This window comes from Saimiri boliviensis, chromosome Y, assembly GCF_048565385.1.
Source record: "Saimiri boliviensis isolate mSaiBol1 chromosome Y, mSaiBol1.pri, whole genome shotgun sequence".
NCBI classification, from domain to species: Eukaryota; Metazoa; Chordata; class Mammalia; order Primates; family Cebidae; genus Saimiri; species Saimiri boliviensis.
The window spans coordinates 21,052,441-21,068,455 of record NC_133471.1 but is presented as its reverse complement, the minus strand read 5'-3'; the positions used below and the strand labels follow the sequence as shown (position 1 = coordinate 21,068,455).

Sequence of the window (16,015 nt, the reverse complement as noted above, 5' to 3'; positions counted from 1 at the left end):
AGGATCACTCTCGCCTTTCAAGGCCCAGGAGTTCAGGACCAGCCTGAGCAGTACTGCAAGAACCCCCTTCTTACAAAAAATTAGCTGCGTGTGGTGGCATGTGCCTGTTATCCTAGCATTTTGGGAGGCTGAGGCAGGAGGACTGCTTGGGTGTAGGATTTTGAGTCCAGCCTGAGCAACAGCAAGAGCTGTCTCTCTGTAAAGTTGCTTCTTCCTGTGTGGTGGGTGAGTTCTGGCACACGGTTTGCCTCTCTTCCTGCGCCTGTGGTTCTATGGTGTGCCTACACATACGGTAATCACTAGAAGATACGTAGCTGTGCCCACAGCCATACACACTCACAGGTTTTTGGCTGATTTCATGACAATGCTTAAGGCCGCTGACAGCACCGTAATTCTTTGGGTTTTGGCAGACGTTCAGATGAAACTAGGCGCTGGCCCACCCACCTGCTGAGGAAAGAATGGCTGCCTTGTGTGGGATAGGGTGCCTCTGTTCCCTAGCTGCCTGCCTGGTGTTCTGTGGAGTGAACAGAGCTGACAGTGCCCCCAGGTACACCTGTGTGTGCTCCAAAAGGTGATTTAGTCAGTTGTTCCCTTGAGATGCCCTTGTTCCAGGCACCGTGCTCTGTGTGACTCTCTGCTGGAGTTCCCAGACTGTGTAAAGAAAACGAGTCATGGCTGTGTGTGGTTGCTCACGCCTGTCACCCTGGCACGTTGGGAGGCTGAGACCGGAGGATTGCTTGAGCCTGGGAGGTTTATGCCAGCCTGTGCAACACAGTAAATCCCTGTCTCTGGAAAACCAAATTAGCTAGCTGTGATGATGAGCTCCTGTGGTCTCAGCTACTTGGGAGGCTGATGTGGGCCAATTGCCTGAGCCTCGGAGTGTGAAGCTGCAGTGAGCCATAATCATACCATTCCAGCCTCGGCAATGGAGCAAGACCTCATCTTCAAAAAAAAAGAAAAGCATGAACATTATGATTAATGAAAACAAACATTGCCTGGCGATAAGGAAAGTAAGAAGTAGGATTCTCAGATTAGTGACCCAGCAGACAAAGGAGTAACAAAGTTTGCAGGAAGCAGGTCTCCCATTTAATAGCAGGACAATGAAGACAGATCAAGTGGCTTCTTCCTTTTTTTTTAAGAAACTGGGTGTCGCATCGTCACCCAGGCTGCAGTGCAGTGACGTGTTCATAGCTTACTGCAGCTTCACTTCCTCCTGGCTCAAGCAATCCTCCTGCTTCACCCTCTCAAGTACCTGGGACTGCAGGCACATACCACCCACCATACTTGGTTAATTTTTTGTATTTTTAGTAGAGACGGAGGGGGTAGGATTGGTTTGCCATGTTACCTAAGCTTGTCTCAGACTTCTGGCCTCAAATGATCCTTCTGCTTTGGCCTCCCAAAATGTTGGGATTACAGGCATGAGCCACTGTGCCTGGCGAGTAAGTGGCTTTTTGTTTGTTTGTTTGTTTGTTTGTTTTGAGGTAGAGTCTTGCTCTGTTGCCCAGGCTGGAGTGTAGTGGTACAATTTCAGCTCACTGCAACCTCTGCCTCCTGGGTTCAAGTGATTCTTATGGCTCAGCCTCTCCAGTAGCTGGGATTACAGGTGCATGCGACCATGCCCAGCTGATTTTTGTGTTTTTAGTAGAGACAGTGTTTTGATTTGATGGCCAGGCTGGTCTTGAACTCCTGACCCCAAGTGATCCGCCTGCCTCAGCCTCCCAATGTGCTGGGATTATAGGTGTGAGCCACCTCATTCAGCCAAACAAGAAAAAAAACATCTGTCTTACACAGAAGATCCCTAGTTTATGATGATTCCATTTATCGTGGTTTGAGTTACGATAGTTTGATTGATGATTTTTCAGTTTTACAGCAGTGGAAAAGAGAGAGACAGTCAGTGGAAACCATGCTTTGAATACCCATGCAATCATTCTGTTTTTAGCTTACAGTGCAGTATTCGGTAAACTACACAAGGCATTCAGTGCTTCATTGTAAACTACGCTTTGTGTTAGGTGAGTTTGCCCGGTGTAGGCTAATGTCAGTGTTGTGAGTACGTTTAGGGAGGCTGGGCTAAGCTGTGATGTTTGTAGGTTAGGTGTATTACATCCATTTTTGGCTTACCACATTTTCAACTCACAAGGGGTTTATGGGAGTGTAATGTCATCATCGTAAATTGAGGAGTGTCTGTGTCATAGACTAGGGGGCTTTAACAGACATTTATTGTTCACAGTTCTGAAGGCTGGGAGTCACAGATCAAGGTGTTCCAGATTCGGTGTCTGCTGAGGGCTTCCTGGTTCACAGATGGTGCCTTCTTGCTGTGTCTTTACATGGTGGAAGGGACGAGGGAGCTCTCTGGGGCCCCTTTAATAGGGACACTGATCCCGTTCATGAGGCCCCATCCTCATGACCTCATCCACTCCCAAAGGCCCCACCTTCCAACACCATCACCTTGGGGACGAGGATTCAACATGGGAATTTCTGGAGGATGCAGGCTTTCACCAGTAGGGTTTTCATTGCAAAGAAATAGAAGGAAATGGAAAGGCAGACACTAGGTAGGTGAGAACTAGGGAAGACCGCACGGTAGTGGCACTCCAGTGTAACAGTCTCCTACTCAGGGGGTCCCCTAGCGCCATTCACACCGAAGAAACCTGAGGCAGCCTTTCTGATGTATCATTCTTAGGAAAACCACCAGGAATCTGGCACTTAGCTATCAGTGAGACTGTGAGAGAGCTTAATGGAAGTAACGACATGTCCCAGAAATGACAGATCATTCAGAGAACCTAAGAGAAAATGAAAACCAAAAGGGGGTCATGTGCGCTGTGACTCATACTTTGGGAGGTCGAGTGGGAGGATCGCTTGAGCCCAGGAGTTTGAAAGCAGCCTGGGCAGCATAGGGAGACCCTATCTCTACAAAAAATACAAACATTAGCCACATGTAATAGCACACACCTTAGTCCCTGCTACACAGGAGGCTGAGGTGGGAGGATTGCTTAAGCCTGGGAGTTCGAGACTGCACTGAGCTAAGATCACACCCCTGCACTCCAGCCTGGGCGACAGAGCGAGATCCTGTTTCAAAAACAAGAGCAAAACAAAGCAAAAAAATCCAAAAGGGAACATAAAAGAAAAAAAAACTCAGTTTGAGACATCTTTTTAGAAGAGTAGGAGAGGATATTGTCTCCATCCACAAAAATAGGATGTTATAGTAAAAGAGAAACAGGTAGAGCTTTATATAGGACTGCCGAGGGTTAGGAGAAAAACACTGCATTAAATAAATGAGAAGAGTGACCTCATCCAAGCCAGTGACTTCAGTTATCATCTTACAGCTTTGGCTTTCAATGCACATAACTAGTTTAGACGTTTCTTAGTAGCCCTGAAGGGTGCCTGTTGGAGGTGCCTGTTCATTTTTCCCAGGACATCCAGCAACACTCTAAAATGAGTGTTCTGCTCTGCTGTCACAAATGACCACAAACTGGTGAACGCAAGCAGCAGAAATGTATGCTTTCCCAGCCCCGCACACCAGGAGTCTGAGGTCAAAGTGCGGGCAGGGCCGTGCTCCCCCCGGAGGCGCTAGGGGAGGCTCCTTCCCGCCTCTCCCAGCTCCTGGGGCCTCCAGCATCCCTGGGCTTGTGGCCACATCGCTTCAGTCTCTGCCTCCGTCTCCACGTGGCCTTCCCCTCTGTGTCTGTGTCTCCTCTTCCGTCTCTTAGAAGCACATTGGTCATTGGATTTAGGGCTCACCATACTCCAGGATGATCTCATCTCAAGATCCTTAGCTTAATCACATTTGCAAAGTTCCTTATTTCCAAGTAAGTTCCCTTTCCAGGTTCTGAACGTGAGGATGTGAGTATATCTTTGTGGGGAACCACAGTTCAATCCACTAGAGTTGTATCCAGTTCCGTCTAGAGGCTCTAGGGGAGGCTCCTTCCTGCTCTCCCAGCTCCTTGGCGCTCCAGCATCCCTGGGCCTGTGGCCGCATCACTCCAGCCTCTGCCACTGTCACCATGTGGCTTTCTCTGTCTCTGTGTCTCCTCTTCTGTCCCTTTATTTATTTATTTATCTTATGTTTTATTTATTTATTTTTTTGAGATGGAGTTTCAGTCTTTTGCCCAGGCTGGAGTGCAAGGGTGTGATCTCAGTTCACTGCAACCTCCGTCTCCTGGGTTCAAGTGATTCTCCTGCCTTAGCCTCCCGAGTAGCTGGGATAACAGGTGCCTGCCACCACGCCCAGCTTATATTTGTATTTTGAGGAGAGATGAGATTTCACCATGTTGGCCAGTCTGGTCTTGAACTCCTGTCCTCAGGTGATCTACCTGCCTTTGCCTTCCAAAGTCCTGGGATTACAGGTATGAGCCACTGTGCCTGGTCATTTTTTATTATTTTTTCTCTTCTGTCTCTTAGAAGGACACCTGTTGTTGGATTTAGGTCCCACCCTCAATCCAGGATGGCCTCATCTGGAGATTGTTTACTTAATAGAAACTACAGAGACCTTATTTTCAAATAAGGTTCCATTCACAGGTACCAGGGGTTAGGATGTGGACATATTGTGGGGGACACCATTCAACCTCGTCTGCCTCTCAACCTCAATACGTCCACTGAGTTCAGCATGAAATGTGTCCCCTTCCGCAAACAGAACAACCCAAGACCCCTGTGCACCTGCACACCTTCCCTGAGTTGCCAGCACTCACTGCTGAGATGCCTAAACCCTGAGCTGTGATCATCTCCACCCTCCCTTTTCCAGCCTACTCCAGCCCATTCTCTGCCCAAGCGCCTTATAAACAAGGTTTACCCCTCCCTCTCCACCACCTTCCCATTCTCAGTGGAAATTTTACTTCTTGAAAGAGGCCTTCCCTGACCCCTTGACCAAGGTTAGCTGCATCCTGATGTTCTCCTATGGATATGTTGTTTGAAGTCCTCAAGTCTAAATGAACTCACGTGAGGGCACCCAGTTGTTAGACTTACTGTCATTCATGCCTCCTCCCCTCCTTCCAGCCTGACTGGAGCTAAACCAAACTAAATGAGGGAGCAACCTCATGTTCATTGCAGTTACTCAGAGGTAGACAGTACCTGAAACACAGGAAAATATCAGTCTTGATGGAAGTGATGCATTCATTTATTATATAGACTCCTTTTTTTTTTTTTTCCAGAAAGCTATTTTGTGTTCAAAACCTGGACTGCATAAACCACTTCCTCGTCCAAGATGGAGTGTCAGAAGCTGACACCTGATAAAATAATTCAGTGTGTCTGGTTAGCAGGAACTCTAAAGCTGTCTAACATTAAATGCAGTAAAAGTTCAGCTGCTTGCTCTCTATAGCCTTAGTTCAAATCCTCAGTAGCCACTTGTGAGCTTGTGGCTACCATCTTGGACAGCCCAGATAGAGAACATTCCTATCACCGCAGGAAATTCTGTGGACAATGCCTGCTCCAAAATAGCAGGTCTCAGCTGGGGACTGGCCTTCCCCAACAGGGCACTTAAGTGTCTGGGGACACTTGTGGTTGTCACTTCTGGGGGTGGATGCTGATGGCACCTGGTGAGTGGAGCCCAGGGATGCTGCTCAACACAGAGTGCACAGGATGGCTCCACAGAGAATCATATGGTCCCAAATGTCAGTAGCGCTGAGGCTGAGAGAACCTGCCTTAGCATGAGAGTCTCTCTCTCTCTTTCTCTCTCTCTCTCTCTCTCCTCCTACTCCTTTTTTCTCTCTCTTTCTCTCTTCCTCTCTCTCTCCCTCCTCCCCCTCCCTCCCTGCCTCATTCTCCCCCTTTCCACCTATCCCATCTATTATGTATTTACCTATCTACCTATCAATGATCTAACCATCCTATTTATCTTTTTATCTTTGTTTTACCTATCTATCCTATCATCTATCTACCCATCCATCCATCCATCCATCCATCCATCCATCCATCCATCCAAACACCAGTCATCTACCAGTCAGTCATACCCATCTACCTATCTTTCTATCTGCGTGTGACAGAGATTCTTCACCAGTGGCAGTGCAGCTCTCTCAGGGGGATACTTCTTCCATGGACAAGTCTGGAGACATTTTTATTGTCACAGCTCAGGGAGGTGCTGCTGATAACAGGTAGGTAGAGCCCTGGGTCACTGCTGGCCTCCCTCCAGTGCACAGGACGGCCCCACCACAAAGAATCATCGAGCTCCAAATGTTGATGGACTGAGTTTGAGACGCTCATCTCAAGGGTGATTTGGGGTTGCTGTGCAATGATCCCATCCTATCCTGGAGGTAGGCAAGGGTTGTGTTTTTAACCTGGCTGCATGGTGGATGTGTGAAAACTAACCCTTGTTTTTCTTGGTAGAGCCACACCCAAATGTTATTCAAAGCTGCACATACTGTGCTTGTATAAATACACTGAGCCAGAAATCACAAACCTTTCCCTGGCTTAACATCTGTTAGCATTGTGGGAGAAATTGAGAATTTCCTGTTTTTCTTTTCACTTCAGTGATTATACATTTTGTGTCTTTTGTTGTTGCTTTTTGAGACAGGGTCTTGCTTTGTCACCTAGGCTGGAGTGCAGTGATGTGATCATAGCTCACTGCAGCACCCATCCCCTGCCTCAGCCTCCCAGGTAGCTGGGACTACAGTTGCATGCTACCAACCTGCCTGGTTTTTGTGTTTTTAGTAGAGACAGGGTTTTCCTTTGTTGTCTAGCATGGTCTTGAACTCCTGTGCTCAAGGGATCCACCCACCGCCCACCTCTGCCTCCCAGCTGCTGAAGTTACAGGCGTGAGCCGTCACTCTCAGCCACATTTTGCATTTCTGATGAGAAAGTATAATTTAATACACTGTAAATCAGAGAGTGTAGGTCTGAAATATCTCTTTCTACCTTTTAAAATAGGGCCGTGTGAAAATGGAATGTTTGACTCAGCAAAATTTTGAGGGCGTTTGTTTGTTTCTAGCTGTCTAGACCAGTGAACTCCCAAAACTATCCACCACACAGTGCTCAGCTGAATTGGCTCTACTGTTTTTAACTGAAGTTTGAAGTAAATATTCCAAGCTTTAAAATATATCTTCTTCCTCCCCCACCCACTGGGTATGGCAGCAATAGAAAAAAAATATCTTCCCAAGAATATCCAAAGCATACATTCTTCTCTAAATTGTTTATAGAGATATAATTTCTGTACCGTAAGATTCACCCTTGAAAAACACACAGTTCTTCAGTTTTCAGTTTATTCACAGTTAACACACTCATTCATTCATTCATTCATTTTTTGAGACAGGGTCTTGTTCTCTCACCCAGGCTAGAGCACAGGGGTGTGATTACTGCTCGCTGCAGTCTTGATCTCCCGGGCTCCAGTGAGCCTCTTGCCTCAGCTTCCCGAGCAGCTTGGACCACAGGTGTGCAGCACCATACCCTGCTCATTTTTTTATTTTTTAAATAGAGATGGGGTCTCATTATGTTACCCAGGGTGATGTAGAACTCCTAAGTGATCCTTCTTCCCTGGCCTCCCAAAGTGCTGGTATTACAGGCGTGAGCCACCATGCCTGGCCAACACACACTCTTCTGTCTTTTTTCTTTTCTTTTTTTTTTTTTTGTGAGACAGAGTTTCACTCTTGTTGCCCAGGGTGGAGTGCAAAAGCATGATCTTGGCTCAGTGCAACCTCTGCCTCCCAGGTTCAAGCCATTCCTCTGCCTCAGCCTCCTGAGTAGCTGGGATCACAGGCGTGCACCACCACGCCCAGCTAATTTTGTATTTTTAGTAGAGATAGGGCGTTTCCATGTTGGTCAGACTGGTCTCAAACTCCTGACCTCAGATGATCTGCCCACTTCAGCCTCCCAAAATGCTGGGATTACAGGCGTGAGCCACCACTCCTGGTCTCACACACTCTTTTTAAAAAATACTTTTTAAAAGCTTTTTTTCTTCTATGAAATAGAAGGTTATTATACTTGTTTTCAGCAGTAATTTAAAAACTCTTTACAAAAGACATACAGGAGGCCAACAAACATATGAAAAAATGCTCATCATCATTGGTCATCAGAGAAATGCAAATCAAAACCACATTGAGATAACCATCTCACACCAGTGAGAATGGCAATCATTAAAAAATCGGGAAACAACAGATGCTGGAGAGGATGTGGAGAAATAGGAACACTTTTACACTGTTGGTGGGAATGTAAATTAATTCAACCATTGTGGAAGACAGTGTGGTGATTCCTCAAGGACCTAAAAATAGAAATCCCATTTGACCCAGCAATCCCATTACTGGGTATATATCCGAAGGATTATAAATCATTCTACTACAAGGACACGTGCACACAAATGTTCATTGCAGCACTGTTTACAATAGCAAAGACCTGGAACCAACCCAAATGCCCAACGATGATAGACTGGATAGGGAAAATGTGGTACATATACACCATGGAATATTACGCAGCCATCAAAAACGATGAATTCACGTCCTTTGTAGGGACATGGATGAACCTGGAAACCATCATTCTCAGCAAACTGACACAAGAGCAGAAAATCAAACACCGTATATTCTCACTCATAGGCGGGTGTTGTCGTAAAAGCTATTTACGACAAACCAACAGCCAATGAGAACACATGGACACAGGGAGGGGAGCACTACACACTGGGGTCCATTGGGGGGAAATGGGGGGGGGCGGGGAGGTGGGGAGGTGGGAAGAGAGCATGGGGAGAAATGACAGATACAGGTGAGGGGACGGAAGGCAGCAAACCACACTGCCATGTGTGTACCTATGCAACAATCTTGCATGTTCTTCACATGTACCCCAAAACCTAAAATGCAATCAAAAAAAAAAAAAAAAAGAATACAGACTCTGTGCTTTGAGCAGGCATTAGTGTGCGTTAAGGAAAGAGCCATGTTGAGGAGGGCTGTGTGTTTTACACTCTGTCTGGATTTCTGATAAAGTCAGAGGGCCTGCAGAGAAAAAGCCATGTTGCATAAACCCATTTACTATGACTCTAATGCTTCTCCTTGTGGGAGTGTGGTGCGCGTGGGTGTGGTCTCTGCAAAGACTTACCTGCAGAAATTATGGCCAGTTTGTCCCCAGATTGAAGAACCATTCAGAGGCAGATGGTGCTCTCTCTCCATCTCTCTCCCTCTCTCCCTTTCTCTCCTGCCACCCCCTGCAATTTCTGTATTCAGTAGAAAATTCCAGGAAATGCTCTCAGCCCAGGTGCACTGTGACACCAAGTCTCTGAAAGGCTTGGACCTTGTGGCTGCAGCACTTCCTCCCTTTGTCAGGGGACTTAATGGGCTCCGATGATTTTTCTCTCTCCAGGGACTGGGACATTCGGGCAGGTGCACCTGGTGAAGGAGAAGACCGCCAAGCACTTCTTCGCCCTTAAGGTGATGAGCATTCCCAATGTCATCCGCCTGAAGCAGGAGCAGCACGTGCACAATGAGAAGTCCATCCTGAAGGAAGTCAGCCACCCATTCCTCATCAGGCTGTGAGTCCCCTGCTCGGGCCTCTCCGCGCTCACCTTCCCTAGACCCCTCAGTGTCTCCTCTTATAAGAAACAGGGTGGGCTGGGACCATGGCCTGCGTGCAAAGCCTCAGGCCACAGCAATCTCCACCTGGCAGGTCTTGTCAGCCTCTGATCTTAGAGCTGGAAAACCTCCCCGGCTCCTGACCTCGATGGCCGACCAGGTCCAAAAAGAAATGCTCTGTGTACAGAATCCACGCCAGGCCCCTTGCTCCTCTCCTGGGTGAGCCTACTATCTCTGCCTGGAAATGGAAGCAAGGATCTTTGTTTGTTCAGCCTCCTTGGGTTCTGCATCTAGAGCTCTCTGGAGAACTGGTTAAGTTAGTTTTTCAGGGACTACAGTCACATGGATGGGGGCTGGGCTTCAGGAACTCCCGTCAGTTCATGGGTTTCTGGTTGACTGTAGATGAGAGATCTCCATTGAAATGCAGCCCACACACTTCCAGCTCACGGTGTGTCCTAGGGTAGGTCTGTTAGTCTATTTGGGCTGCTATAACAAAGGATCTTAGACTTGGTAATTTACAAATGACAGACATTTATCTCACGTTTCTGGAGGCTGAAAGTCCAAGATCAAGATGTGACAGATTCAGTGTCTGCTGAGCACCTGCTTCCTGGTTCACAGATGGCGTCTTCTCGCTGTGTCCTCCCACGGTGGAAGAGGCGAGGGAGCTCTCTGGGGTCCCTTTTATAAGGGTACTGATTCCATTCATGACACCCCACCTTCTTGGCTTCATTACCTCCCAGAGGACCCACCACCTAACACCATCACCTCGGGGGTGAGGATCCAACATAGGGATTCAGGAGGACACAGCTACTCAGCCCGTGCCAGCAGGGTCATTCTGTTTCCACCCAGGCGTCTCAGACGAGGATGCCTGCGTGCCTCAGGGCTGCCTTCCATCCACTTCCCACATCTGCCCTTCGCCGTCATGCTACGCTTCTACCCTGTCCACCTGTCCATCTTCTGCTTTATCCGGGTCCCATCTCTCTGCCCTGCTTTTCTGCACTGGCCTCCCTCCTACCTGCTGTTTCCCTCCGAGCCTTGCTCTCCGTGAAGACATCCCTCACTTTACAGCCGCCTTGGTCCTCTGCAATGACCTGCCTCTCTGCATTCATCCTCCGTGAGCTCCTGAAGCACCCCACATAAAGCCCCAGCAATGCAGTGTCCTCTGCCACTGACATCAGAGACTGGCCTCTGGCCACCACTTGCCTGCAGGAGAAGGTGGAAGGTACGGTTGACATGCTGTCCCCAGGGCTTCTCCTAGGCCACCCCTCTTTCACAGACCTTTGCTGTCATAATTTTCCTTTGCTTGCTCCACCTAAGAAACACCCATCAGTTTCCACTCATTCACCTGCCAGTCCCAGGACACAGGGTGCCCCTTATCATGTTCTTGAAGCACTTCATGTGTACTCAAACAAGTGCACATGTGTGCCTTCTCCTCTAGATCCAACATTGCCTGAACTCTCAACAAAGTCATAGCAGATGCTGGGCACAGTGGCCTATACCCATAATCCCAGCAGTTTGGGAGGCCAAGGCAGTTGGGTCACCTGAGGTTAGGAGTTTCAGACCAGCCTCGCTAACATGACAAAACTCTGTCTCTACTAAAAATACAAAAATTAGCTGGGTTTGGTGGAATGCACCTGTAATACCAGCTACTCAGGAGGCTGAAGGAGAAGAATCACTTGAACCTGAGGGGCAGAGGTTGCAATTAACCAAGATCTCACCATTGCACTACAGACTGGGCAACAGAGCAATGCTCTGTCTTAAAAAAGAAGAGTTACTTTTGAAGTCTGGGCTTGCAGGTGGGACTGTTCCTGATTTGCTTCATTGCATCTTTTTATGGCTTGCAGGTATCCTAAGTGTCATATTGCGGGGTGTGCATGAAATATTGGGTGAGGGGCTCCAATTCTGGGTGTTCTTTCCCCTTGTAGGTTGAATTGTGTCTCCTGAAAAGCTATGTTGAAATCCTGACCTCTGGCTCCTGTTAATGGAATTGGAATGCTATTTGGAAATACGGTCTTTGCAGATGTAATTAAAATGCAAGTGTTTGGGCACAGTAGCTCATGGTTGTCTGTAATGGCAGCACTTTGTGAGGCTGTGGTGGAAAAATCACTTGAGCCCAGGAGTTTGCGACCAGCATGGGCGACATAGTAAGACTCTGTCTCTACAAAATATAAAACAGTTAGCCAGATGTGGTGGTGCATGCCTGTGGTCCCAACTACTTGGAAGGATGAGCAAGAGGATTGCTTAAGGCCAGGAGCTCAAGGCTGCATTAAGCTGTGGTGGTACCATTGCACTCAACATCCTATTAAAAGCAAATGAAAAAATAAAATGCAAATAGGATGGAGTTATGCTGCTGTATGGTGTGCCTTTAACCTATGTGACTGGTGTCCTTAGGAGAAAAGGAAGGAGACACAGACACAGAGAAGCCAAACATCATGAGGAGGACAACTCGTCAGGATAGAGGCATATTGGAGGAATGGTGCATCTCCAAATCAGGGGAGCTGCAAGGATTACTGCCAGAATCTGGGAGAGAGGGCAGGGGCAGATTCTCCATCAGAGCCTGCAAAAGAACCAACACCACCAACACTGGCATGCTGAACTTTGGATCTGGGGCTCCAAAATCATGAGACAATAACATTTCTTTCCTTTTTTTTTTTCTTTTGAGATTGTCTCATTTTATTGCCCAGGTTGGAGTGCAATGGTGCAGTCTTGGCTTACTGCAGCCTATGCTTCCCAGGTTCAAGCAGTTCCCCTGCTTCAGCCTCCTGAGTAGCTGGGACTATACATGTGCACCACCAGACTTGGCTCACTTTTGTATTTTTAGTAGAGATGGGGTTTCATTATTTCTACCTCTCTCGTCCCTGCCCCCTCCCTCTGCCATTCTTCCCTTTTCCTCCTCTTATTTTGTACCCCTTCTTAGTCTTCCCCCTTCTTGTTCCCTTCCCTCTCCCATTCCCCCTACTCTACTTCCCTGCCCTCCTGCCTTCCGTTCCCTCCTTTTCTTTTCTTTCCTTCCCTGCTTTCTTTCTTTTGAGACAGGGTCTTGCTCTGTGTCCCAGGCTGGAGTTCAGTTTCACAGTCATGGCTCACTGCAGCATCTACTGCCTCAGCTCAAGGAATTTTCTTGCCTCAGCCTCCCAACTAGCTGAGACTACAGGTATGCACAACCATGCCTGGCTAATTTTTAAAAGTTTTGTAGGGATGAGGTCTTGCTGTGTTGACCAGGCTAGTCTCAAACTCTTGGTCTGAAGCAGTCCTCCTGCCTCAGGCTCCCACAGTGCTGGGTTTGCAGGAGTCAGCCAGTACACCTTGACTGAGAATACATGTCTCTTGTCTGCTGCCTCCCCCAGTTTGTGGTACTCTGTTGTAATAGCGCTGAGGACTCATACACAGCCCCTGAACGTCCTGGAGCAGTAAAGCAGCCTAGATGATGGGCTCTAAAGTACTTTACAGTTCAGAAATTGAAAATCCCACAGAAGAACTGCAAGGCCACGGGAGTGGGTGGAGTATGCAAGTCAGAGAATTCCCTGGGACAGAATTCTTGAGCTGTTGCAGATAAAGAGGAGCTTGCAAAACAGAGCTTTACTTAGTTAATTCTGCTTTCTGGAACCCGGGATAGCTCAAGAACTGTTTTCCTTAGCAGATAAGGTAGGTTCCTGCAGGGACATGGATTCTGATTTTGATATTCCCAGCTTTCTTTTCTTTTCTTTTGGCTCACTGCAACCTCTGCTACCGGAGTTCAAATTATTCGCCTGCCTCAGTCTCCTAGAATAGCTGGGACTCCAGGCATATGACACAACATCTGGCTAATTTTTGTCATGTTGGGCAGGCTGGTCTTAAACTCCCAACCTCAAATGATCCCCCAATCTCAGGTTCCCAAACTTCTAGGATTATTGGCGTGAGCTACTGCGCCCAGCCTGCCTACTTTCAATTAATGAACAAAGCCATTTTTATTTATTTTTTTGTTTTGTTTTAGTCTTTATTCTTTTCAATTATAAAAATACATACTCACTATAAAAGTGTTACATTATAGAAAACAGAAAAGCCAACAATTCCCCCAGAATCCCACCATCAGAGATGACTACTCCTGGCTGATAAGCATTCCTGCAGGTTTTCTAAGCATATAGTAGCACAAAAGCAGGAAAAGGCAAAATCCTACTACATAGATGTGACTGCTCTTGTGCAAGTTTTCAAATAATTCTGACAGATAATTACAATCAATTTCTTCAGGGAATTTTACGCATTAGTTCTCAGAGATTTACTGACACTGGGGGTAGAAAAACCTCTAAGATTTTCTTATCACTTATAATAAATATTGTCCCAAGTGTTAAAGGTAAAATAAAGTTTTTAAAAATAGTAAATAAAGAATAATAAATATGATACAGAGAAGAAAAGTTCAGAAAATCATCGCAGTTTCTTATCAAAATCAAAACTCCTAAGTCCCAATTCCAACAAGTACCATAAAATGGCTTTAAAATGGGATTTTGAGAAATAGTCACTACTTCTCCATAAAATATAGCTGTCAGGTCTCCATATGCAAGCCTGGAGCCTGAAAGTCTGAAGTCTGGCTTCCCTGGCTGAAGTCTCCCACCCTATACCTGTGTTCGCCATTGTCCCTGTTCCCCCTGACAAGCCCCTCACCCAACCCTGCCATCTTTTTTTTTTTTTTTTAAACCCTGCCATCTTAACTGTTCTTCTGTTAATGTAAATACCTCTCACCCAACCCCACCACTGTAACTGAACTTACTCTGCAACACCCCCATCCCCTCCCAAAAAACTGCCCAAACCTATGGGGCTCCATAAGCGAGGGCGCATCAGTGGCCTACACCTAGAAGGCGCGGCTCGAGGAGGCGGCGGCGGCGGCGGAGATGCCGCTGGTGTTCCTGTGCTCCGGCTGCCGGCGACCGCTGGGCGACTCGCTGAGCTGGGTGACCAGCCAGGAGGACACCAACTGCATCCTATTGCGCTGTATTTCCTGTAATGTTTCTGTGGATAAGGAACAGAAGCTATCCAAATGTGAAAAGGAAAATGGTTTCATCCTTGAGACTTTGCACTGCACGGGGTGCTCACTCAACCTTGGCTACGTGTACAAATGCACACCCAAGAGTCTTGATTACAAGAGAGACTTGTTTTGCCTCACTGTTGAAGCCATCAAAAGTTATTTATGTTTTAGGGTCCTCTGAAAAGCAAATTGTGTCAGAAGATAAAGAGCTTTTTAATCTTGAAAGCACAGTTGAAATAGAAAAGTCTCTAAAACAGATGGAAAATGTCTTGCAAGCATTACAAATGAAGCTGTGGGAGGTTGAATCAAAATTGTCCTTTGCCACTTATAAAAGCTGAACTCTAGTCTGTGTCCTCCATTCTGCCCCCACTCTTCTTCCCTTTGTTTGTTAAATGAAGCAACATATTGAGATGTTGTCGCTACCAAAAAAAAAGAAAAGAAAAAAATAGCCGGGCATATGAAAGGCTGAGGTGGGAGAATCACTTGAGCTTGGGAGGTCAAGGCTGCAGTGAGCCTTGATCATGCCAGAGTGAGACCTTGTCTCAAAAAAAAAAAAAAAAAAAAAAAAAAGACCCCCAAATTGTAGCATTACTTTTATAGCTATTGTTGAAAAATGCACACTTTGAATGAAGAGACCTTCCAAACAGGCTTCGTGTGAGCAACATGGCTATTTACCTGGGTGCAGGTGGGCTAAGGGCAAAAAGGGCATTAGCAAAGGGCAGTGAGCTAGGAGTTGGTTTTATACGTTTTTATTTCTTAAGTCTCATATAAAGCCCTAGAGACTCTAGGAATTCTGTCCAAAGTTTTCTATGTTGGTTTTGGTTTATTTTTATCTTTTCATATGCATATGTATGTATATATATATATAATTTCAGTTTAGAGATGGTGGTGCTCTGTGACCCAGGCTGGAGTTCAGTGGTGCAATCAAGGCTTACTACAACCTCAACCTTCTGGGCTCAAGCCATGCTCCTGTCTCAGCCTCCAGAGTAGCTGGGAATATAGGCATGCCCCACTACACCCTGGTAATGTTTTTATTATTTTTAATTAAAAAACAAAAACATATATGTTTTTTATAACCTCTTTAGTGAAGATAATGTTTTTGTTTTCTTTCTATGAACAGGGTCTTGCTATGTTGCACAGGCTGATGTTGAGCTTCAGGCTTCAAGCACTTCACTTGCCTCAGCCTCCCAGCATGCTGGGATTACAGGAGTTCACCACCACATCTGCCTCATTTTAAAATTTTTTGTAGAAATGGAGTCTCACTTTGCTGCTCAGGGTGGTCTCAAACTCCTGTGCTGAAATGATCCTTCCCACCTTGGCCTCCCACATGCTGGGATTACAGTTATGAGTCACCATGCCTGGTCTGTTTCTATCTTTTAAGGCGTGAAATTTCTCTGCCCCATGATAGCTTTCTAAGACGACATTTTGGATGTTTCATGTGTTATTCTTTGCCTGTACAGTCACCAGCTCCTCCGAGTGCTGGTTACTGAATTTGAGCTGTTGTTTGTATATCAGGTCAGCCTGGTGTTGCTGCCCAAAAGCATGA

General features: G+C 46.6%; 1 protein-coding gene and 1 pseudogene across 1 annotated transcript in view; both read left to right on the top strand.

Moving 5' to 3' along the window:
- Nucleotides 1-16,015, top strand: part of PRKX (protein kinase cAMP-dependent X-linked catalytic subunit) — a 122,950-nt gene that overhangs the window by 16,149 nt on the left and 90,786 nt on the right. The window contains exon 2 of the mRNA XM_074392377.1: nt 9,262-9,430. Coding sequence (XP_074248478.1) covers nt 9,262-9,430 — 169 coding nt within the window. The remainder of the gene's footprint in view (nt 1-9,261; nt 9,431-16,015) is intronic.
- Nucleotides 10,393-14,860, top strand: LOC141583038 (protein Mis18-alpha-like; annotated as a pseudogene).